The sequence below is a fragment of the Rhipicephalus microplus genome, chromosome 3 (genome assembly GCF_043290135.1).
Source record: "Rhipicephalus microplus isolate Deutch F79 chromosome 3, USDA_Rmic, whole genome shotgun sequence".
Lineage (NCBI taxonomy): Eukaryota > Metazoa > Arthropoda > Arachnida > Ixodida > Ixodidae > Rhipicephalus > Rhipicephalus microplus.
Genome location: NC_134702.1, coordinates 32,811,486 through 32,837,354, shown reverse-complemented (window position 1 = coordinate 32,837,354; position 25,869 = coordinate 32,811,486). Strand labels below are relative to the sequence as shown.

General features: G+C 43.1%; 1 protein-coding gene across 6 annotated transcripts in view; it reads left to right on the top strand.

The window, feature by feature from the left end:
* The window catches only part of LOC119176890 (uncharacterized), a 326,865-nt gene that overhangs the window by 257,995 nt on the left and 43,001 nt on the right, over positions 1-25,869 (top strand). For all 6 annotated transcript variants that reach the window (XM_037428242.2, XM_037428235.2, XM_075889209.1 and 3 more), the window contains exons 16-20: positions 9,434-9,555; positions 10,624-10,700; positions 17,288-17,416; positions 24,060-24,149; positions 24,981-25,046. In XM_037428242.2, the coding sequence (XP_037284139.2) occupies positions 9,434-9,555; positions 10,624-10,700; positions 17,288-17,416; positions 24,060-24,149; positions 24,981-25,046 (484 nt within the window). The remainder of the gene's footprint in view (positions 1-9,433; positions 9,556-10,623; positions 10,701-17,287; positions 17,417-24,059; positions 24,150-24,980; positions 25,047-25,869) is intronic.

Here is a 25,869-nt window from a genome sequence, read left to right as displayed (position 1 = left end):
GACTTCCAGCAGGACTTGAAATGAAAAAATATTTAATCAAAGCATATCTAGCCTGACCAAAATCTCCTGCTTTTAGTAAGACGGTAAGTCGGGCCAGTTGGTTAGGATCCATCGTGAACTTTCTTACAGCGCAACACCAGAAAAATTACAGGACAGGGAAGGAGTAGAACCGTCTTTTCTTTCTGTTCTACTCAGCGCCGTCTTTTCTTTCTGTTCTACTCCTTCCCTGTCCTGTATTTTTTCTGGTGTTGCGCTGTAAGAAAGTTCACGATGGATCTCCTGCTTCCTCGGAGGGCAAACAATTCAATACATGCGCGATCTTGCGCGGCAACAACGTGGTGAGCTTCTCCACCCAAAGGTCACGGCTAACACCAACATCACAGCAGACAACTTCAAAATCCTCAAGAAAATGCGCGATGTTCTCGCCTGTCTGAAAGTTGTGGAGCTGGTGTTTAGCTCGATCCCATTTAAGTGCTTGAATTTTAAGATCGAGCTCTCTCATTTTGAGAGCATGCTCTGTCCTTTTTCTGCTCTCCTCGGCTTGCCACTGTTCGTGACTTCTAGCTGCTCGCTCTTCGGCCTTCTGCTGTTCGTGCCTTTGAGCTTCGAGCTCTTCGCGGTTTTTCTCGGCCTTCTGCTTTTCCTCACAGATGAGCTCCCAAAACTCGTCAGCTTCCTCGGCCGTCACATTCTCTGTCCGCATCACCTCGAGAATCGCTTCCCTTGTTTTAGCGGACCCGGTGGAAATCCCCATGGCTCGACAAATTTCGAGGAGGTCCTGCACCAGGTACTGCTCCATTGCGATCTCGTCCCTCGTGATGCTCTACTACTGATATTCACCGTACTCTAAAGCTAATCTCGTGGTTTAGAGCACGTGAATAATAAATTACAACCAACAAAACACAAAACGCTCTCCTAACATCTGCCTGTGCTAGAGAGGTCTGGCGAAATGAACAGTAAACGTTGGGCACTCACCCAGCCAAAGTAGCCGACGATGGTCCAACTCGTGGCTGCCGTCGAACAGTATCAGGCCTTCAGGGATCCGGACCAACTTGTCAATGTTGAGATCCGGGGTTGCTTGTCCCAGCTTGCCGAACGATGAGAACAGGGGTCTGATCCGGCGTGCCAAACGTAGGATAACGTATCCCGAAGCTGCCAACCACTGTTATGAATAGTGCTCTGTCGCGATGGTAGCGGTGGCGAAGAGCGGACTTCGCTGAAGCCTTAGCCCGAAGGTGAAACAGGGAGGCAATTCGTTTGGAAAACAGCAACAAAAGTAGCGTTTACTGTAGCAGGTTGTCGTTTGTACAAAGCCGGCCAGCACGACAACGTCGGCTGGGGCAAAATATCTCTAACATGGGGCCGGCTCGGCCTTAAATAGCGTCTTTGGTCCATTCTCTCAGACCAGTTCTCGGGCTCGGAGGGGGGAGACGTAGCCATACCCGGAACTGCAAAGTGGTTCGGCGGAGGAAGCGACGTTATCCCCGGAACTGCACGGTTCTTCTGCACGAAAGGAGGCGCTGGGAGGGGGGAGACAGTTCGTCGAAACAGGGCTCGATCTTGTGAGACGTGCTCCCGAACGAGGAACATGTCTGTGTCACAACAGCGTACACCCCAGCAGCATGAACGTTGAAAACTGTGCGGCGTACTTTCCTATTATGCGCGGAACGTCAAGAAATTTTAGATGTGGAATATTTCAGTTAGTATGTAATACCATTCTTTGGTGTGGAAATGTAAGATTGTTGAAAACATGAGAATGGCCAAAGGCCTCTATAAGCAGCACGTGCCTAATATTCCACGAAGGAGCAAGAATAGTGAGCGAGGAGGTTTCACGCCATGCATACATGACACTAAAGTTATATACATTTGGTAGAAGGCTGCAGACCAACGAGGACAAGGGCACAGTCCGAGTGAATAGCGACCCAGGTTGCCTTGTTAACCTTGTTTGTTTATAATAATAATAATAATAATAATAATAATAATAATAATAATAATAATACCTGGGATTTTACGTCCCAAAACCACGGTGTGATTGTGAGAGACGCCGTAGTGGGGGGCTCCCGAAATTTCGACCATTTCGCATACGCGCCTCTAGCAATTCGCCTCAATCGAAATTTCACAATCACAGGTGGAATCGAACCGGCGACCTTCTTTTCAGCAGCCGAGCACCACCGCGGCGCACCTTACCATCCAATGAAAGGCGGTGAACGTTTATTAAAAACAATGTGTTACATTGAGCCGTAAGCTATGCTTTCAGAACTGTTTCGACTCGCTGTTGTGTCGCAGTAGCAACGGTATTCCGCTGTTGAACAGAAGGTCGCGGGTGCGATTGCTGGCTGCGCCATCCACGCATCATTTCGAGGATCATTACACGGGTTTTCTCACGGATCAACACCGCGAATCGAATCCCACTAATCACATACCCCGAATCAAACTCCACGAATGGAAACCCAGTGATCAAACTCAACTAATGAAATCCCAGAATCCGAAACATTCTGCTCAGGCTACTTAGCTGGGCAGAAACTACTAGATTTTTCAGGAACGAAAGCTTCCCAGTCTACGAAACGTTCGTCATGGTCAGTCCTTCGTACTGCAAAAAACAAACAATCGCATAGGATCGGCGCGTTTATATTCTTGCGCCACTGATTTTCCGCCTAAACAAGCGACGAGCTGGGAGAGGCCTCGCCGCTGGGAACCGGGAGGAGCTTCGAGGTCGGCTTTGACGCGCTAGACGCGATGACGGTCGCGCGATTGTCGTTAGCTTCCAGTTCGCGCTTCCGGGTTTGTTCCGTCGTCTTTTGGGCGATCGTTTTTCGTCAGCCGTCGGCGATTCTTCGTCTCCGCAGCGTGCCTGGCATTCCAGTCTTTCTTTTTCGGGTCAAAAAGGTCGACGAAACAATGAAACGCTCCGGAGCGGCTTGGCCTTGAACGCCTTTTTTATTGTTCTCGTTTTTTTTTAAGGTCGCTTAACGACGCCTCGAGGAACACGCTACTGGAGCCGGCGAGCGTGCCTCAAAAGAAGCCGTCAAGGTCGTGGCTGTCGGGTTTCTCGAGGTCTTTTGTTTTGACACTTAAATTTGATTGATGCTTTATTTCGGTTTTCCTTTTTTTTTTCCAAGGTTCCTGTTGACGAGAAGTATTTGCGAATGATTTATTACTTGTTGCTTCTAGACAAAAAGGAAGTAATTGATATATATATATATATATATATATATATATTTTTTTTTTTTTTTTTGACGTATGCATGTGGGAGGTAGTGGCCAGATACTGCACCAGGGTGGCCAATCCTTCTCTGGTGAGGGAGTGCGTTCCCGGCGGTGGTTACCGGTGAGGCCGCACCCCAGGTCTCTTAATGCAGTTCCTCCAACACGCGGATTTTTTTTTTTTTAATCCGGTTGGGAACTGCGCGGCACCGGGATTTGAACCACGGACCTCTTGCATGCGAGGCGGATGCTCTAACCACTACGCCATCGCCGCACCTTTCAAAAAATTTCCAAAACTAGCATTAACTTCTTGGACGTCACTGTCACGGTCAAAAGTGACCGCTTGTCAACAAATTTTTTCAAAAAGCCTACAGACCGTCAAATGTACCTACATTTCAACAGCAGCCATCCAAAGCATCCAAATATTGGCCTAAATAGCTTAACTCTTTTTCATGCAGTGTGACGGATGGTTCACTAACGCACTTGCTACCCCTAATCTTTATATGATATGCCTCGGTGATTTCTCTTGTTAGCTGGTTAACTGGTTAGCTTGTTAGCTGGTTTCTCTTGTTAGCTTTCTCTTTTGCTCCTTCCCTGTCCTGTATTTTTTCTGGTGTTGCGCTGTAAGTAAGTTCACGATGGATCCTAACCAACTGGCCCAACTTACCGTCTTACTGCCATCCAAAGCATTGCAAAATGGGTATTCCATATTCTCAGGCCTACCAGTACCGAAGAATATGCACTGATATGCAGGATTTCGACAGACACGCAGAACACCTAAAGCATTCCTTATTGAAACAAAATTATCCCGAAGACATTATTGATAATGCCATACTATGTGCTCGCAACGTGAACCAGAATGATATATTTAAGGTACCAAACACGGTACCTAAAAGAACTTCCCAAACGAACCTTGTACTAACTTACTCCTCATCAGCGCCACGAATCAACAACATACTTTCCCGCCATTTCAACATAATCAGGCAAAGCAAACGACTAACTTCAATTTTCGCGAAGCCACCTCACATGGTGTATCGCAGGGATAAAAACTTGAACGACATTCTTGTCAGAGAAAAAAACAAACCCCTCCAATATTCAATCAGGGTGCCATCCCTGCGGACAGGTTCGATGCAAGGTATGCCCACAGAAGTAATATAGATGCTACATTGCAACATCTGCGGACAAGAATATATCGGCCAAACAGACACGCCATTTCGGCTGCTGTTCAATAATCACCGGTACCACGCCACTTCACTGCCGAAACTATCTTTATCTAGACATCTGCGCCTGCCAAACCACAGTTTTGAAAACATCAGCGTAACTCTTTTGCAGTCCGGTTTCTCAAACAGGCGCGAGCGCGAACAGCGTGAGGCATATTTTATTTACGAATTTAGAACATTAGTAGCCGGCATCAACGAGGACCCCAGAAGACTCTCCTGCCTCCGAGGAGTAAGCCAGGAGGAAATTGGTGACAAAGATTGATAGCTGGAGACCACGCTTGTTTTGTTTTTTTTTCTGACTGACTCGTACGCGTACACTGTCCTTTCTTATTTCTCTTTTTTTCTTTCTTTTCTTTTTTGTATATATATTTTTTCTTCCCGTGTACATGCAAAGTGTTTACGCTCGCCTACCATTTGATGGGCAAAGGTAGGCGAAACGGGCAAAGATGAAAGGTAAAGATCCGACCTACCCATTCAGGGGAAACTCTTTCCTTACGCACGCCATCGCGGACCCCTCCCGTCACCGCGGCGACAATCTTGGGTGGCCCGACACACGTCTAGAACTCGCCAGCACGGGATGAAAACTGCATGTGGCCTCACACAGACATTTGTATGTGCACAGTCTGGTTTCGTGCTCAGCGTTCACAGTGTTTTTTTTTTGTTTGTTTCGTTAGTTCTCTCTCACTCTCGCAAACATCTTTCAAGGTGAGAGGGACGCGGCAGCAACGAAGTTTAAACGTCTATGTTAGTATAACCCATTCCCTGACGAAGGGAGGACCCCTTCCGAAACTGTTGGGAAATAAATATATTTACCCTTGTTGACAACGCTCCCGTCGTGCCATATATATATATATATATATATATATATATATATATATATATATATATATATATATATATATATATATATATATATATATATATATATATATATATAGTGGGAGTAATAATTCAATGAGCCAGTTAGTCTTCGTGAAGGTATGGGATATGGCACAACGGGAGCGTTGTCAACAAGGATAAATATATTTATTTCCCAACAGTATCGGGAGGGGTCCTCCCTTCATCAGGGGATGAGTTATACTGTTGGGAAATAAATATATTTATCCTTGTTGACAACGCTCCCGTTGTGCCATATCCCATATGTGTGTATATATATATATATATATATATATATATATATATATATATATATGATTGAAGAGAAGGACGCACGTACGAAATGTGGATTTATTAACGTTTCGAAGACGAAACGAAGGCTGGTCCACCAGCCGAAACGTTAATAAATCCACATTTCGTACGTGCGTCCTTCTCTTCAATCATCTATTACACCGGACCATCGATCTTCATTCCTAAAATATAATATATATATATATATATATATATATATATATATATATATATATATATATATATATATATATATTATACTTTTCGTGCAAACCCGGCAGACTGGCTACACTGGCGAGATAAACTGTGGGGGTGTGGTGTCTTTGTGGAATTCAAAAGTAGACAGTAGTCAGTACACACATGAGAACGAAGACAGCATGCAGATAGAGAAATAAAAATCAGCCATCTCCACTTGGCGGATGCTGACGAAATAGAGAAGCTTGGGGCATGCGGCTATAGTGTTGAATGAAGTAGGGTTGAAGTAGGGTTGAAGTAGGGATGAAGTGGGTGAAGGAAGTGGTCTCTGAACAGGGTGAGGGCACGGCGCCGCGTCAGAAAACCCCGAGCTGCAACGCGCACTTGTGGTCAAGGCTTCGAAAAATGACGCGTTATCAAAGCGTCTGTTACCCGAAGCCAGCTTTCGTGTAACGTTCTATATTCAGGCGGTGGTGTGCCTGCATCCTGATTTACTTCCCCTACGCGGAAACAAGATACTGGTAAACAAAACGACGGACGAAAATTCGTTGAATACATATGTTTTCGTAAATACTTCTTCATTGAGGCACTGCATGTTGAGAGGAAATAAAAGAACTTCAAGTTCAACGGCGTTCTGGTTACTTCGATCCTAACTTGTTAGTTTGCTCAAAGATCCGAGGTCTCGAAAGTGTGGCTGCTTTTCTTTTACGGTAATTTAGAGACTGTTACATAAACGTGATTCTGTTTAGGTAAACGTACCTCGTCTTTGCGTACTATAGAGTTATGAATACGTAATCAGAAAAACATGACAGAAGTGGAATGAATTCACACTTTTTGGGGAACGAAATTGTTGCCTCGCGTATTTTTCAAGCCGCGCGTGAAAAGGAAGTCAGCCTTCAGATAAAAAAAAAAAACTTTAGGTAGGTTTAAGGTTAGGTTACGTTAGATTAAAGAGGTTATGAACGAGCGAAATGTGGTGAAGCTGGTGTATGATTTCTTTTACTTATCCTTTATCAATTCTTTTTTTCTGTACGTGCATGGTAGTTGCCATATTGTGTCTTTTATATGGACGTGTCTGTTGCATCAGTCTGTTTTTGCTATAAGAGAGATCTATATATTTCCGTGTTTATTTTCTTTGTTGGGCTTTCGGAGCGAATGTGTCATAAGTGTTTCAAGGAAAACTGCCATGCGAATATTGTTTCGTAAGCGGTGTCACCCGTATGAAAGCGCCTTTCATGAATGAATTGCTATATATATATATATATATATATATATATATATATATATATATATATATATATGTGTGTGTGTGTGTGTGTGTGTGTGTGTGTGTGTGTGTAGAGAGAGAGAGAGAGAGAGAGAAGAAAGAAAGAGGAAGTCAGTCCACTTTGTCAGTCACGGGAACTATTCTTCCTATACAAATGGTGTGTGTTGTTCTCTTCTCCCTGTATACATTATATTTGTCTTGTTTTGTTTGTTTGTTTGTTTTCTTTGATACACAGGTGGTTTTCACTGTCAGGCGTACGATATGAGCCTCCATGACGGAAATGGTCATTCTTCGTAGTCATTGCGCAAAGCCTTTCGTTCGTTTGTTAGTTCCCATTCTGTCGTCTTCAAGTTCTGCGAGAATGGCGACACCAAATGCGCCCGCGCGCACAGCTGTCTTACGCCTGATAACGGATGCACTACTGTTATAAAATGAAAAAAAAAAAAGAAAACGAAATGCCGGCAGAATGGGGATCCATCTTTTACCCATTTCGGGATGCGATTTCACGTTCGCGTGTGCGACGAATTGACTCATTTATATGACACTTTTTGTAGCGACATTTTGCTTTCTTGCTGGAGCCTTCCAAATACGTATATATGCCTGAAAATGAAGTGGTTGAAAAGGGCGGTTCCAAGGCTTAACGCCGCAGTTTACTGGCGCGGAAATGCAATTTTCGCGAAGCAGTGTCGATTCTTCTGGTTCGATTCGCTTCGTGGTCGAAACGGGATCGAGGAAATGAGATTGAGATTGAGACTGCACGTTGAAAGTATCCAGCTTCGTTGTGGTTCCGACTGCGGAAAAAAAAAAAAACTGTCTCTTTTTCGAACTGATGTCAACAGAAAGCAGGCTTTGTTGGCGACACATTTGGTAATTAGAACTCTATAACCGGTGCCATTTCACGCGCGCGGACGCATCGATCGTGTAATAAAAAAAAAAGGCTGGGGGGGGGGGAGAAGAACTTAACATTTTTTCCCGTCGCAAGCAATTTCAGCTGCTTTAAAGTTTTGTTTATTTGATTTTTTGTTTCGTATAGCATTGAAACGATCGCAGAGAGCACGTCATCTTTTGTTGTCCCGGCCTGTAAATGAAACGTACTTTCAGAAGGCCGTGGTCGTTTTTGCGCCCAAAACTCTCGCCAGCATTTTTCTTTCTTTTCTTTTTTCGTGAGCCACTAGGTGAAGGGAAAGGCAAATTGCGGAACACGTATAAAAGGCGTTGCGCGTGCGTGTTTTGTCATCGTGGTGCCTATAGGAGCTTCTTCCTCTTCATGCCTCGTAATTCTGCATCAAATTTAAATAGGACAGTAGTTCAGTTAAGGATCGAAGCTTCCCCCTCCCCACACACACACATACAAAGGTAGCGAATCGGATGCTACAATTCTGGTTGTCCTCCCTGCCCATATTCCAATTTATTCTCTCCCTTTGTCTCTTTGGAAGCTTGAAGAGTCGAACGATCCTCGTGTGACTTTGGGTGTCGCTGGAGTCAAGGTAAACAAGTGGTCTTGTCGAAGCTGCTGCCTCGACAAAGACGGGAAGACTTGTCGGAACGTTATCTACAGCGATACTCAGTGTTGAAGGAATGTGAATCTATTCTAAGTGTGATGATTGTATATACCACAGTCATCACCCCACACCTGGAGTGAGGGCTGGTATATAGATATGATGATCACATTTCGAGTAGCGAGGTGATATAAACCAGGCTCTCTGGATATTATTAAAAGACCGCTATCTCGCGCGACCTCGACGTCTAATATGCTTTAACTTTTCCAAGAGCTGAGGGTAGGGCAAGATACTGAAACGTGATGGCTCAAGCAATGGGGTGTTTTGGATTTACACAATTTTAGGCGCCCCTGTAACTCGACACTGGCGTACGCCATGCATAGGCCTACGAGTGGAATGTGCATGAAGTTATCGTTGACTTGCTAGTTTTACAGGTGGTCGCGGCGTTGGTGTTGCGGCTACTGTGCTCTGCTGCTGACCTGAAGGTCGCGGGTTCGATGGAGGCAAAATTCTAGAGGCCCGTGTACGGTGGGGTATCAGTGCACGTTAAAGAACACCGTATGGTGTAAACTTTCGAAACCCTCCGCTACGCCGCACCTCATAATTATATGTTGGCTTTGTGACGTAAAACACCAGGCATTATTATTATTATTATTATTATTATTATTATTATTATTATTATTATTATTATTATTATTATTATTATTATTATTATTATTATTAGATTGACAGGTGGGAATATTTGATGGCGGAGTGCTTTATATTCCCTGAGAAACGCCAGCGGGTATTACGACTTAACAATAATAACTTACAGTGACGATTGTAGTAATAGTATGATGATGATGATGATGATATACTGGTCCTTTGTGGTCTCCGTTGCAGCGCCGTGTCCGACACGGTCATCTTCATCTTCCTGGGCATCGTGCTGGTGAACAAGCGTCACGTCTGGAACACCGGCTTCGTCGTGTGGTCGGCGGCGCTGTGCCTCGTCTACAGGTTCCTCAGTGAGTGCAGCCCCTCTGGTCTTATTTTACTGTTTTTTTTTTTGCTGGCGTGTTAATAAGTGTGCATTTTAAATGTTGCAATTGTGCCTTTTGGAGCAGCCTTAGAGTTTAACTGAACAATCTGATCTTCTGGGTAATTGCTTCAGTGATTGTTGCAGGAGTCGCTTCGCATATTCATTGCTGAGCTCGAGTCACCGTATGCTCAGTCTGCACAAGAGATACTGAACATTGTATGTCCGGTACTAGCAAGGATTCAGCATTGGTGCCATGACCCGACTAATACTGTCTTTAGTGATAAACCAGACATTGTTTAATAATATACAGCGGGACGTGATACGTCTGAGATCCAAATTTCAGGTGTATTATATGAATCTCAGATGAATATCAGACGTATATAATATCAAGTTACCAGCACACGAACTAACCAAACTTTTTTTTTATATAAAACTACGCAGTGTTGTTTAATATCGCGCTGCTTTTTAGTATGCTCTCTCTTTTTTTTCATTTCTTGATCCTCTTCTCCAAGCTAAGAATAGCAAGACGGACGCGCGTCTGCTTGACCTTGGTGCATTTCTGTCCTCCTCCTGCACCTCTCCTCCTCTCGGCGAAAATTCTTATAAACAGGAGCTGATATTAAAGTACGATAGCATTTAAAATTATCACATAAGCTTGTTATGAGGCCTAGATGTACATTACAAGAGCAATTAGTTCTCGAAAGATGCGCATAGCTTGGGCGAAACATATGGCGTTTACTCACGTAAGACTACCATCGGCCTATACCTGCTATGAGCCCTAATGAGTTATGTAATAAACACACTTAACACATGCCATAATCCTATACGTGTATGTGCCACTATGTGCACATACTCCACCCCTCGTTATGTGTCTTGCAGGCCGCGATGGTCCCACATAGCGAGATCAGGCGAACATCATATCGTTATGAACTGCTTACTTCCCGTTACACAGCCTCATAGTGGCGAAAGTGAATTCAGAAAGTCGACCATTGCGTAACTATACCGTAAAGCTATTTGCCGTTTGTGGTCACGTTGTTTCGTTTCCTCATTTCAGCCGTGTTTGGCCTTACATATTTCGTAAATATGCTCGGCCGTGTGAAGAAGATCAACCTCGAGGAACAATTCATAATGGTGAGTGTACTGATCCCGTTTGCCTCGCGATCGTCAGCTAGACTATTGCTGTTAAATCTTGTTTATATAGCATACGTTAAGCATTTCGAACAAGCAGAAACGTCACTCACGATGCGTGTTTCCGCGACATCGTCCTGCGAGATGTGTAATGGTTAGTGTAACCACTGGGTTATATGCCAGCGGTATAGTGGTGCGTAACAGACCGAACGCTTTTTTTTTATTTAATAGTCAAACTGTTCTGAGCTGAGTCCTACGTGTCTGCTGTTGGCGTAACGCCGATCACGTGGTTCATTTTGCGGGTGCGTGCCGCAGAACTTGGCTAAATCTCTTCTGGTAATACTTAGCGTTTTAAAGCAGAAAGATGAGAAGCGAGGATACGATACGGGCGCTAACTTTCAACACAATGCTTTATTGCAACCGAAGCGCCAATATATACAGTGGTGACACTCACTCGCTACATTCAGACGTCATGCGCAGAGGAGTTTTTTCTCTCTTCTTATATGCACTTCGATTGCAGTAAACCATTTTGTTGAAAGTTAGTGCAGCTGTAGTGTCTTGATTTCTCGTACTAGTGTATTATTTCCCTGTTACCTAATGTCTTACCAACAGCGCCGCAATTCTTGAAGTCTGAAGTTTGGTTTTCTGCCACACAAAGCACAAAAAAACAGTCTGGAAGGTGAGAAAAAAAAGCTTCGTACATGTAGCTCGACCGGCCCCGCCTCCCATTACCCAGCAGCGGACACTTTAGCATAAGCAAATTAAAGCATGTACAGAAATGCTCTTTGAATTGCGAAACAAAGTTACTAAAACATACATATATAGCAGACACCTTTTTCTCCCTTTTTAAGTCCCACTGTCCACCACTGGTCCACTAAAAATGAAAACAAAAAGTACTATTGTTGTGGACCGGAAGCTGCTGAAACTCATAGAAGACAACGAGAGGAAGAAGACGACTACGGTCACCGAATGCACGTGCAGTAGTAATAGACAAAATTTCAAAAGAGAGGGAGAGAGAGAGAGAAGAAGAAGAAGAAAGGAGGCCATTGCTTTCGTTCGCATAGAATGCAGTTGTCCAGTCTTGGTGGTCAAGCTACAGTGTGTAGAAATATAAGTTTATAGACGCTGTAGTCAAGCTTCTCTGTTTTTCCGATGAACAACCGCCTGTGTGTGATTATAGAAGACAAGCGGTGTACGTGCCGAACGACGTACCGACAACCGTATGCATCGCGTTCCCAGAAACGCTCCCGATGACGTTTTCCATTGACGCGCACCTCAAGCGAAGGCTTCTCTGTACACCTGTGTAAAAGAGCGGTATATGGACGCGACGCGGTAAAGTATAGCTGCCACCTCCAAGCTTAACAAAGAGTGATTGATGGAGAGTGGTGATACAGCATATCTGAAAGACTTGCGAAATGTTAACACGCGATAGCGTTATCAAGGGAAGGCCACGAGGCTTGTTGTTTCGCAGTGTTCGCAAAGGCGAGCTGGCTGTTTTGTTTGTTTTAGATGCGGAGCATCTTATACTCGCGCCTTGTAGTGCGCCGTCCGCGCCGTCCGCACCGCTTCTCGAACATTCGACAGCTGACGCGCGCGCATGCGCCGTCGCGCCGTCGCCCACTCTTCCACCATCTGTGCATCCCTTCCTCCTCTACACACCGCGCGCGCTTCACTCCTCCACCATCTGTGCACCCTTCCTCCTCTACACACCGCGTTCGACATCTACAATTCTCCTGATTCTCCAGTGGACGCGCATGTGGCGTCGCGCTTCGAGAACATTCAACAGCTGACAGTGCATGCGCCGTCGTGCTGTATATATACTCAAGGTCGGCGCTCGCTCGCTCAGTTGCCGCTCGTCGGTTCGTTTGTACGGCGCGTCGACGTCCAAGGTCGCGGTGAAATGAATTCCAACGAATCCACAAACACAATGATCGACGTCCTTTCGACCAGCGCCGCCCTTTCGCATACGTGTGTACGTGTTCACTCATTTAACACCCCCTCCTACAACCACGTTAACCAATTTAGCCATCGACCCAAGTAAGTCGCAATTTAACACCCCATTTCACAACCACGTTAACCAATTTAGCCATCGACCCAAGTAAGTCGCACTTTAACACCCCGTTAACCAATTATATGGTCCGCATCCTCCTCAGTGTTCCCCCGAGGGAAGCTGCGGGCAATTTTTTTTTTTGATCTTGTGTGTGTGTACGTCTCCCGCTGTGCGTTTCTTAACCGACGCCGTGGCTGTTGTAAAACACACACGTGTTCTACTTTGAGGCGTGCTTGACTTCGTTTGCTAGGCTCTTTCGTGTTTTGGTTACGATAACCACAACTGCGAAGTTTGTTTTTACTTGTGTCTTAGTTTCTAATATCTCTCTGCTTTTATTTCTTGCTTTTATTTTTTTTTTTGGTGCTTCGCATCATCTTTAAGTTTTGCTGGGAATGTATACAGTGGCATATATGACCATTTTTCGGCATTCAGTTTACTGTTTGGGTACACTTACTACAGTTGAGTTGCTGGTTAAAGACATGCAGCTAAATAATTTTCTTCTGGCTACATGCCTAGCAGAATAACCACGTGAAAGAAATCGCATTAGCAATAATTGCTGAGGGGATTGACGGATCTTTTAAAAGTCTTCCTAACAAACGTCGTATAAACTTGATTTTTGACGACGCCTCCGAACCCGCATCGGAGCAGTTTAGTTTTAGTAATCGCTGTTTTCCGTGACTGGGCTAGAGTATTCGCAGAAAAAAAAAACTTTGCACTTTGCTGCTTAACTGAGCTAATTTTGCCTCCGTCTGCGAAACTTGAAAATTCACTTTTCCCAGCTTAAATGAGAGCCATTGTATGCTCCGTCCACTTTACTTCGCCGTGAAGACGTTTAAAACTTGGGATGAAAGATCAATCGGGAGATGAACTTACCCGCTTGTTTCCCCTTATTCGCTTCTGCGAGGGATTTTCTTAAAAGCGGCTTTCGTTGTTTTCGTGCGGATTTTGAAACTTGCTAGAAATCTTTAAGCGCACAGCATTTCACTCCAGGCAGTTCGAACGTTCTTTTTTTTTTGTTTCCTGATCTTCCGTTGTCCTAATTATTCCTATTGTTGAATAATGAGGCTCGATCCTTAATACGTTAGTCGCTTCTAATTACTTGCGAGTTTGTTTCTTCTTTGTGTATTCCTTTAGAGCCGAGCGAGTGGCCGGGGCCTTATGTCAAAGATAAAATTGGACACGATTTTTTTTCATACATTTTTTCCTGACCTAATAGATGAAGCAGCTGCATTGGGAAACGGGATATCATGTTTACTCTTTTTATCCATTAGTTTTGTTCAATTTATATGAAGCGCCGCCGCGGTGGTATAGTAGCTAAGGTACTCGGCTGCTGACCCGCAGGTCGTGTGTTCAAATCCCGGCTGTGGTGGCTGCATTTCGGATGGAGTCGGAAATGTTGTTGGCCCATGTGCTCAGATTTGGGTGCACGTTAAAGAACCCCAGGTGGTCGAAATTTCTGGAGCCCTGCACTACGGCGTCTCTCATAATCATATGGTGGTTTTGGGACGTTAAACCCCACATATCAATCAGTCAAATCAATTTATATGAATTGAAATAGTTGATCGTCAAGCTTCGGTACTTTTCAGCCTAGCCGTTCAAGCTGTTTTTCTCTATTCTTTTTACTGAGCATGGCATTTGCAACAAACAACCAACAAGTTCCAAGTAGGGAGAAAAAAACATTTTAGGCTGATTTTATGCATATAATTTAACCGGAACGTATCGCGTTAGGCGTTGAATCATGTGCGAACTCATTGTGTCTCTACGACTGGGCTTTTCCAGTTCCAATGCAGTTATATGATCGAATGTCGTGTGTGAAGGAAAAAAATTTCCGAAGGCTCGTTTTTCTTTTTCTTTTTGACACCAGCTTAATGAACATTCACAAGTTGCAGGTTCGGTCCCTGACACCGGATAGTCATCTTTTCGTTCGTCTTACCTTTATCACATCTGTATCACAGCCATTAGAGTAGACTTAAAGTAGTACAATTAACGTCCCATATACCTTACTTGGCTTCATTATCTACTGGTTTTAATTAAGGTTGTTGTGTGGTGTTATTTACACCCTATACAGTGCTCGTGGGATCGCATTTTATTCGAACGATAGTGTTCTGTTATGAGACTGTTTTTTTTTTTCGTGTTGTTACGTGAATGGACTTGAACTCGACCTAGCTGCACTCTTTATGTAGTTTTTTTTTGTTGTTGCTGCGATTTACCCGTACGATATCTGTGAAAAAGTGTAGCCGGCGCTACAAAATTGCCGACATCTCCTTTAGAGCTTGTCTGTGTCTTTTCTGAGTGTGTGTATTTTTGCGTTTGTTTCATTATGATCCTGTAAAGCATTTATTAACAATACTAACTTTATATATTATTATTATTATTATTATTATTATTATTATTATTATTATTATTATTATTATTATTATTATTATTATTATTATTATTATTATTATTATTATTATTATTATTATTATTATTATTATTATTATTATTATTATTATTATTATTATAAACACGAATAACTACGGTTTCGGTGTTTTCGCGTTGGCGGCGGCGGCATGGACAAATACGTCATGCGAGGTGTTTGTGTCCATTGTTAATGTGACCGCCATTAGGTCGTTTACCCTGTTGCTCTGAATATCCAATGCCGACTATTGTGGTGTGCGGCGTGTAGCAAAGAAAAAAAGAACTAAAAAGAAAGAACTGTGCCATTACAGCAAAAGAAAAGCACCTCCCCACACGTGTATGGCACTGACCAGTGAATGGGCTATTTAGGTAGACATTGCGGACCTCGTTTGTTTTTGTTTTCTAGAAAAGGACTATTCTTTTGTTTGTTTTGCTAGAGAAAGATTAACGAGTCTCATTGCTGCATGCACGTATGTTATTTTGTTGTTGTTGGGTGAATGAATGCTTGTCTGCACGTGATTTTTATGCTGCGTCACATCCGCTACGTTGTTACGCTGTTGAGCACTATAGGGCACCGGTTCGGAAGCTGCCCGGGGGCCGGACACCTGTTCTGGCGGAATGCAAAAACACCTGTACAGTACTTGCACTTAGGCGCACGTTAAATAAAGCCATAGGGTTAAAACGTATCAGTTGCCTCTTATATTTAGGCGTGCCTTACAACCATATCGTGGTATTAGAACGCAGAACATCAAGCTATGAATTTTTTTTAAATACTGTCTTCCTGTTAGGCCATTTCTCAAACTGGGGGCTCTTGACCTCGAAATGGTAATGTTTTTCCGGGATTTATTTCTGTCTTTTGAGATTATCGTTCTACATCTCCTCTTACTGCGAACAAATTAAAAGTTACCGGACATAGATCGTGAAAGATGACGAAAGATGACGTCTCGGCTCTCTCAGAATGTAATCAATAACGTGTGATTCAGCGTGCGTTGTTGAATCGCACGACCTGGATTACACTGTGCACGAGGCTACTGTCAAAGGAGCGGAAACGTTTTTTTTTTATTCTTTTGTGGTCGGCGTCTTTTCCTTTCCAGTTTATCATGACGCCTCTCGAGCGTACGAGCTTCCGTCAGTCTGGTATCAATCGCTTGCTTCAACTGGGCTTATTAAACTTCTTCAATAAAAGTCTTCGAGGGAGTTGGACCTGGGCGTATATACGAATAAAATACGCGGAACGAATAAAAGGACTTGTTTTTTTAAGAAGGAATCACATAGAGCCAGCAGATAATGAAGAAACGGGAAGCATAGGAAGCGTTAATTGTAATCTACAAATCAAATGCAGTGGTTAGACGCTTTGTACGGCAGTTGTGGGTTCCGGCCAGACTGGCAATGCCTTTTTTTTTCTTTTTTTGTGGTCAGTTTATTTTGTTTATTTTTATCTCTCAATTACTACATTTCGATTTTATACTATAAATAGCTCACCTTATGTTTTCTTCTGCTTCTTTACATGTCGGATTTTTTGTGGGTTGGGGTATTCATTACTAATTTTTGGGGGGTTTCGCGTGTCAAAACTACAGTATATGATTGTGAGGCACGCAGCAGTGCTGGACTGCTTATATCTTTTGAGCACATTAAGTAACCACTGTACCTAAACCTACCTACGACTGCATGGCGCTCCTCCATTTCGCCCCCACAAGCCGCTGTGGTCGGGGAATCGAACCCGTGACCTCGACCTTGGACGCGAAACGGGTCAGACTGCTATGAGCTACCGCGCCCCGCCACGGTGGTCTAGTGGCTAAAATACTCGGCTGCTGACCCGCAGGTCGCGGGATCAAATTTCGGCTGTGGTGGCTGCATTTCCGATGGAGGCGGCAATTTTGTAGGCCCGTGTACTCAGATTTGGGTGCAGGTTAAAGAACCCCAGGTGGTCAAAATTTCCGGAGTCCTCCACTACGGCGTCTCTCATAGTCAAATGGTGGTTTCGGGACGTTAAACCCCTTAAATCAATCAATCAATCAATCAGCTATGAGCTACCACGATTTGGGATTGCGGGTATCTTGTCGTCGAGCCTGCGCGAGATTCAGACTTTTTTTTTTACCAGAGTACGTTGCCTGCTCGCGTCTTTCTTGCGATGACGTAGGCGTACGGCGGACTGCGCGGAGCCGTGGCCTTCTCGCTGGTGATCATGCTGAGCGCGTGCAAGTTCCACAACTACGAGGTGTTCGTCACCACCACCCTCGTCATCGTCCTCTTCACCGTCTTCATACAGGTGAGTGGCGACAGCAACGAAATCTTGATGTCAACGCCAACGTCGCAAGTACAGCGCGCGTGCCTCGCCTCTGCTGATTCGTGCGTACTATATAGAGTGGCACGGACAAATTATCCCAGCGCACAATTTTTACGGAGAGAGATAGAGTTACAACCCCCTTACCTTCCCAACCACTTTGTGAACAAAGTTTTCCAGGACGTTCAACTTTCCAACCGAGAAACAGCAACAGAAACATATATGCTTTACATGGAAAAATAAGTCATGTTAAGCGCGCGTATTTTTTACGTCACGAAAATGAGAAGCATTAGATAGATCAATCTTGCAGATTCTATTTGATTGGGGGCTGCGATAACTCTGGGCGTAACCTGTGTTTTTCTTAGGTTGTAATCAGGGAGTGTCGGTTGTAACCCCCTATAGGTATCCTTAGTTGTATTCTGTGAATAAACGTGCAAAAGAGAAGCAAAGAAAGCTACCGCAACGCCCAGCATCAGAGATGAAGAGATAGAATTATAAGGTAAAAGAGAGACGCCGACCAATGAACACTTTAAAATAATAATAGACGGCTCCCGTACCAGGGCCCTGTTCACAATCGAGGTTGCTGTACTTTTTTTTTTTAAGTGTTCTTTGGTAGGCGCCTCTCTTTCACCTTTTGACGATGATTATTCCCGAACAGACGAGTCTTCGTCGAACTTTTTGATTTCGTGAATAAGACGACAACAGAAACGAAAAAAAGCGTACGCGCCTTGATCTTGGCTAATTTCGTTTTATCAAACAAAGCCGGCTTTGTGAATGTGAAAGGAGCTCTCTTGCTTTGTTCGCGGGAAATATTTTGTTTCCACAATTTCGTCGCCGTCCATTGACCAAGCGCAGTCCCAGCGCATTGAGCGACACCGCCGCCGGAAAACTAGTGAACAAGTAATGGCTTTTATTAGTTACGGATTGATTGTTAGTTAATCTGGTTTCATAGACTTTGATCCAAACTGTGGTGGCGCGCAGAAGAAAAGTCTTTTTTTTTTCTAACGTGCCCGGGTAGATTAAAGTCAGTGTCAAGATTTCATTCGTTTTTTTTTTTTTCAATTCTGTGAAAACTGGCCTTAGAATTCTACGAAGTTTTACTTCTACGTATTATCTTCTTTAAAGAATTCTCTTATTCCAAAATTCTTTTCTATGGATAAAAAATTACTTTTAAGAAAGTGTACGCTTGGAGCAAAAAGCAACATTAAAGAGAGCCGTCTCGAAGATGACTTTCTTTTAACCTTAGCAATCTTACAGCCGCTTCGGGCATGGGAACAGTGCTTTCAAGTATTTCAAAACAATGTTTTATCGCACGTTCCGGGTGTATGAAATCTGTAATTATGTGTCAAGTTTATTGGTTTTACGTGATAAGATGTTTCACTACCCGTTCCATTCGCGTCGTTTTTGTGACAGGCGAGAAATTGACTTACTTTTTGCGACATATTACTAGCCAAGTCTTCGGTGTGCCACATTATCCTGCAGTTCATTGATTGCACGCTGTCTTCGCGGTTTGTTTTTTTTTTTTTTTTGTGCCGTACGCCTTGGGCACACAATACTATGTAGCGGGAATGGCGTGCTATGCACGTTTTTAATTATAACTTTCTGCTTATAAGACACGTCGAAGAAAGCCTGCTGAGAACATTAGGATATTAAAATGTGCGTTAAGAAGCACATCCATTTTTCTTCGTTCTTTTCTTTATGGTCACTTCTTGTTTCTCCCGAGGTACTGACGTTTGATTGAATAAATAAACGAACTCCACAAATAGCTTTCAAGAGATGTGACGGCACCACCGCGACAAAGGAAACAAGCTCACTTGTTCCCTCTTAGTGGCGACAAGACTTAATTATAGATTTGGTTCTCGCACATCGAACGACGAATGTTCGCCTTCATTTTCCATGCGCAAACTTGAAGTGTGCTAACTGCACCTTTTTTTCCCCTCTCGCGTGTAAAACTTGATATATTGTAGACGATATTAACGCATTGAATCGTCCAAACTAGTAAGCTTGCTTTCTTTTTGTCATTCACAACATGTGTGTGTGTGTGTGTGTGTGTGTGTGTGTGTGTGTGTGTGTGTGTGTGTGGGTGTGGGTGTGGGTGTGTGTGTGTGTGTGTGTGTGTGTGTGTGTGTGTGTGTGTGTGTGTGTGTGTGTGTGTGTGTGTGTGTGTTCAGTTAATATGAAATCGTTAATTCTCTGAGAACATTTTTTCTTCCTTTTTGCCCTCCCGTGAATTATGTTTGCTGTTTAGTAGATCGATTAAGCAAACTTTTAATGAATGTTAAGGAACGTTTGTAATCGTTCCATACTTGGCGAACGATCTGCTAACTATTCTGTAGCACTGACATGATTGATCGTCGTGTTCTGTACTTCTTTAAATAACCTGAACATAGGCCTTGCGTAACATATAATAACAGCACTTGAATATGATCGAGCAGATTCAAATGGTTCGTGTTTTTTCCCATCATTCATTTTTTACACATTTCCTCGTGAGTAGTGAATACGATTCTCACAGAGTAACAGAGTTGACCTAGTTGATGCATAGTCATGTCAAGAAACAGGCGGGCTAATACGGAAACAACTTTGAAGTCAGGACATCGCAGACGCTGGTTAGTCGATCACCCAGCGTTTGTGGTGTATTGACTTCTATATTGTTTCCGTGTCTGGTCCTCCAGTCTTCAACATGACGACATTAATCATTCTTATGTTCTCTGCATCATGACGTATGTCACACCTACCATGACGTGTAATTGATATGCGCCTAGCTTGTACGCTAGGTAAAGCGCTTTGTGAATTAATTAATTAACGAACGAACCAACAAACGAACGCATGAATGAATGAGCGAATGAATGAATGAATGAATGAATGAATGAATGAATGAATGAATGAATGAATGAATGAATCGGTTTGCACGGACAATGGAGGGATAACCTCAATGCCTAAGATGAAGGCAGTAAAACTGAGGTGACACGTTGCGGGTGAAATTAGGGACCCTATTCGCAAGCGCACTAGTAGAAAGTAGAGCGTATTTGTGACTTCGCCTGCGCTACTTCTTGCATGAGCCAGTAATCACGCGTAACTTGGCAAGGATCCTAACGCTTCCAACCATGATCAAGGTCCAAAGGGTGCTTATATGCTATTCAATATTCAAATTAGTAAAAATTTGTATAAACACACAAGTAAAAAAAAGCTTGGCGAAAATGAGGCGTGTTACACGTAGTAAAACACCCGACTTTCAGATACACCAAAAAAGCCAAGAGTTCCGCCAAAAGGGCGAAGCGATGAATGCGATAGCAACATATTCGAATGTTTCACGAAGCAAGGTTAAGATTTTGAAGTGCAATATTAATTGTAGTAAACATGCGCTTGCTAATTAACGAAGTTTTCTGCGGCGCGGCCACAGTAAATGAACGCGGCAAGGCTAGTGCGTAGTGACGGCGTTGATGAGAAGCGCCTCCTGTTGGCAGCGCATGCTAGTACTAAGGGCTCTATGTGTCGTGTGTCGCCCCTGGTGGCAGTTTGTTATTTGTAGAGCGCCTCTATATGTGGACGGTCGTTCCAGGTACACGATTGGCACCTTGGCACGGTTCTTTCGTGTTGAGAGCGCAGCCCGTAGAAGCTCCCGGCTGTTGTGGCAAGAGCCGCGCGCTGATCGTTGCCGCGGCAACTATAAACGCTCCCCCCCCCCCCCCCCCCCCTGTTTACTCGCAAGATTAGCGCGCAGGCGACCCCGGCAGTAAAGGCGATGTTCGCTCTGTGGAAAGGGAAAGCTAGCGCATCCTTATCCTTGTATATATATATATATATATATATATATATATATATATATATATATATATATATATTCACTATATATATATATATATATATATATATATATATATATATATATATATATATATATATATATATATATATATATATATTCACTATATATTATATATATATATATATATATATATATATATATATATATATATATATATATATATATATATATATATATATATATATATATATTCACTATATATATTATATATATATATATAATATATATATATATATATATATATATATATTGAATAGCATATATATATATATATATATATACGTGAATGACGGTGGCGGTGGCGTCAGCAAAAATCAGTCGAGACTGTGCATATAATACAGCAATAAACAATAAAACAACTACGCTTCTTTGTACTTCGTCCCTGTAAAGCATGCTTCGCCATTTGATGCGTTGTCAACGGAGAAGCACTCTTTACGTCACAAATCAGCGTATTGCGTTATTGGTTTTGTGATGGCCCGCGCTTCGGTTTAAAAACGAGGTGAGCTTACTCATTTTTGTTGAGAACAGGCGCACACTAAAGCGTAAAGTGTATTCACTCAGTAAAAGGGACAAACTATCTAAAGTGTGTTTTGACTTCACCCGTTACAGCTTACTTTGCTGCAGTTACTATGTGTGAATTAGGATGCTAACTTTTCATTGTAACTACTGAGCGAGTATTTGAATCGAGAATACGCGTATTGAAAATTTTATCAGCATAAAAACTACCATTTTGATTCGTGCTGGGACGAGAGCCATCATATCAGTTATGGCGTGAGACGTGTGAGCCATAGTATTAATTCTGTGATTTCCGAAATACTCCGAAAAAAATGCAGCATGTAAGGAGAACCACCAAGAGTTCGTAATGTATATGACTTCTTCGCCAGAATTTATGAGCGAGTTATATTTGGTCGTTTCTATGCTTTTTTTCAGCGTTGCTTTTTACGACGAGATTTCGTGAGAATGTGCGAATATTACATGAAAATTAAAGTAGATGAGTATACCCAACTATCGCACTACTCGTTCAAAAAAAGAAAAGAAATGTCCTGAACGCCTTTGAGTGCATTTTTCAGTGCGAGGCTTTTTATTAACGTCCGTAAATTCCTTTCTGCACGCTAGCAGTAAACGAAGAAGCACCATTTCTAATCAAGATGTTTTCTTGAAAAGCCTTAAGAGCTAACTCTCATGAAATTTCCCCTTCCGTTAGTGATTTTCATGAACTGCCACGCTGTCACTCTTCCTTCTTTTTGATGAATGATCAAGCTTTCTGGAAATGAATATTTTGCTTACTCCCCGATAGCACACTCCTGTTTAGGGCATTGCTCTGAGCCTTTCATGTTTTTTTTTTCTTTTTTTTTTACAACTACACGAAACTGAGCGACTCGGTAAAGGTACATCGCGAAACGAACTGAGCCGTGCAAACACAGAGACGCCTCATTGCTAACTACTCTCGTCATTCAACAGAACTTCATTGTGAGAAATAGCGTTAACACACAGTACTAGAACGGCACACTGGACTGGCTTTCTCGTTTATCTGTTTGTTTTCGTTTGTGTACTGCTGCATATATTAAGCCTCACCAACAAGCCAAAGCTCAAACTTTTCTAAGATAATAGAACTAGACGGCGCAAAAGCGTCTGTGTCGTCCGGTTCACTTCTCCTGTACTTGCATTTTGACGCCGTAGTTTCTTTCGTGATGTGCTGCTTTCTCTTTCATTCTTACTAACGTGTTACCCGCCCATCATTTTCGCTTGCCAACTATACTTTCCGTTGCCTTCGCAAAGAAGGCAATTGATTCCGCCAGTCTCGCGCGCGAACCTCTGTCATCGTGTGCGTGCTTTTCGCATCGTGTTTGCGCGTCATGGTCGTCATGGTCGTAAGAACATTTCAATTGCAGATTGGGTAAATATTTTTCAGTTTTTATTAGTTATAAAGCATTGATTACATAACACCTGTATAGAGATGAGGGTCCCAGAGTATAAATATGTTGTTGGTGCTTTGGTTTTTGGGTCGGTGGGTGTAATGCGTGTCTAGAGAAAACACACCGCGCACTGAAGGGAGCGCTGGAACATCCGTATGTCTTCCGCCAGTATTAGCCCTTATACAAGACTATAACAACACTGTTTAGCTAAGCATGTGCTTAAATCAGGCCCATAACCAGTAAAAGGGGAAGAGGGAGGGGTCTCGGGAGCCCAGCCCCTCTCCCCCTGATATTCAGGTTGAGATGTGTGCTTTACTGGTGTGCTTGTTTCTTTTGTCACTGATTTCAGAGTATTGCGACGAAACGCTTTCGTCAGCGATTGTCACGCACATTACTTTCTCTGAATTATGTCTCACAGACTTCGTAATAGCCGTACCATAGTCAAAGACAGAGATAGAAATGGTTTAATGAAATGTCATGGGGGGTGTAGCGGGAGTCTTCCAAGAGGGGGAGGGGTGCAGTAGTTACGGTGCTAATGATGATACGCATGTTCGCCTGGTTCTTCTCCTGATATGCAACTTTAGGTTCTGTGTGGCGATTAAATATATGATACACTGATAAACAGATAACAGCACTTATGCTTTTTCTCACGCGCACACTTACATTAACCTCTTTACAAAGTTTCATTAACACCCGTGGCCCGCAAGAACGTCAGCAGCGTTTTTGTGTTGATTAACGCACCAGTGGCGCTCTGCCATGGGCCATACCATAACAGCCTGGCAGAAGTCTTTCGGTGGCGAGATTTTATGTATGTGCTCAATTGGCTTTCTGCTGAGTGGATCGTTAGTATTACGTGACGTATAGTTTGTCTACACATGGTATACAGGGCGCCTCCGTCAAGCCATTGGTTAACCTGCTCAAGATACGGCTACAGCAGACTGACGGCGACAAGCTTATCAGAGAGATTAACAGCAAGGTGAGTCGGATTTCGCCCCCTTTTTTTCATTTTTTTATAACTATACCGAGTGGTTATTTGGGCAATTCTTGTGTTTTGCATGAGCAAAGAAGCAAGAATCGATGTTAAAAAAACTTAGAGGTGATCAGGTGATACTGTTTTCTCTCTCTCTTCTTTCCTCTTTTTATTCTTGTCTCGGGAAAAAACTTGGGTAGAAGACTGCAGTTTTTTCTGCATTTTTACAAGAATTTTAGTGCTTCTATACAACCTTAGCTCATTCACCGTCGAGGTATACGCACCTATATACGTCGAGGTATTCGACCTATACGCACCGTGGTGCCGTATGGGTCGAAAGATAACTAGTCTTAAAGTATGACTGTTGTGGTACTTCGTTTCTTTTGATGAAGAACGATTGCATTGACGTCACGACAGACTTGAAGAATGGAAAGCCAGTCATCTGTGTAAGTACGTAGCGTAGTAGCTTATAACAACGTCATGGGCAGACCTTGTTTCTAAGGAGGAAGTGAAGGGTCAATGTATGTTCGTGGGTGAGTGGTACGCGCTAATATAGCTGATCTCGCAAGTTAGGCGTGCCAGCCTTGCGTTACCTGTGAGCCTTATAGTTCATCAACTTCAAACTTTTCGTGAGCCAGCACATTGCGCACGCTTTTGTTGCCCACACCTGTTCCTTGCGAGCGTCTGCATTACTTCTTCATCTGCAAGCCAAAAACCGGTAGTAATGACACTGATTCCTTGTTTGCAGTCACATTCTCCCGGCTGTTGCTACTAATTGTGGCCGCTCTTCATTTCTCTAAAACATAAACTTTCGCTCACTTTCATGTGCTCGTGCAGTTGGTGGACAACATCATGCTAGGCATCGAGGAAATCACCGGTCATCGAGGTGGAAATTACTGGAAGGTAAGCGCAGCCTTTTAGAGCTGAATGCTACGGAGACGAAAAGACCGTATATACCACATGTTCGCAAAAACAAATGATCGCTTTTTTTTTCGCTCAAGGTAATGGTTCAGATAACACCATTTTGTTAATTAGTTTGTGCAAGCTCAGCTCTTGCTTTTCTTTTCCGACTCGAAAACTTGAAAGAATCATACTTATTTTGTTTTCTTATTATGGCACGTAACACTGACGTCCGCCGAAATAACTAGATTGATTTTTTTATTTTTTTATTTTTCTAGTGTGTTACTACTACCATAATTATTCGACGCGTCATTATTGCGTCGAGATCGATGTGTCGCATCTTAAGAATAACGTAAATGACAATAAATACGCCTGCATTACGTCGAAAAACACGCGTGCGATGACGTAGTGCCGGTGACGCTTCCCTGTGATGCGTGTCGGTAAAGTCGATAAATTAACGTTACGTTCGAAACATAGCAATTGATTCGTGAAGGTGAGCAGAAAGAGAGAAGCTGGAGGAGGGGTCAGTTTAATTTGGGTCACCGCGAATTAGTGCTGATGTCCTGGGTCTGGTAATTAGCCGTCAATAATTTTGTGCCCAGGGCGCAGGAATACCGTTATGTGTCCGAAATTCTTGAGTGTCCAAGATTTAAAAGGTTCAACCAACGCTTTTAACAAATCTTTCCACCCGTTAACAATTGAGGATTGGAATCGGCTTCCCAATGCAATAGCCAACGAACGAAATGCTGTTAAGTTTAAAACTTTACTCGAAACTCATTTTACAACCGCACCGTCGTAATTTCTGTGTAGCCAGTTGCCTTTCTCT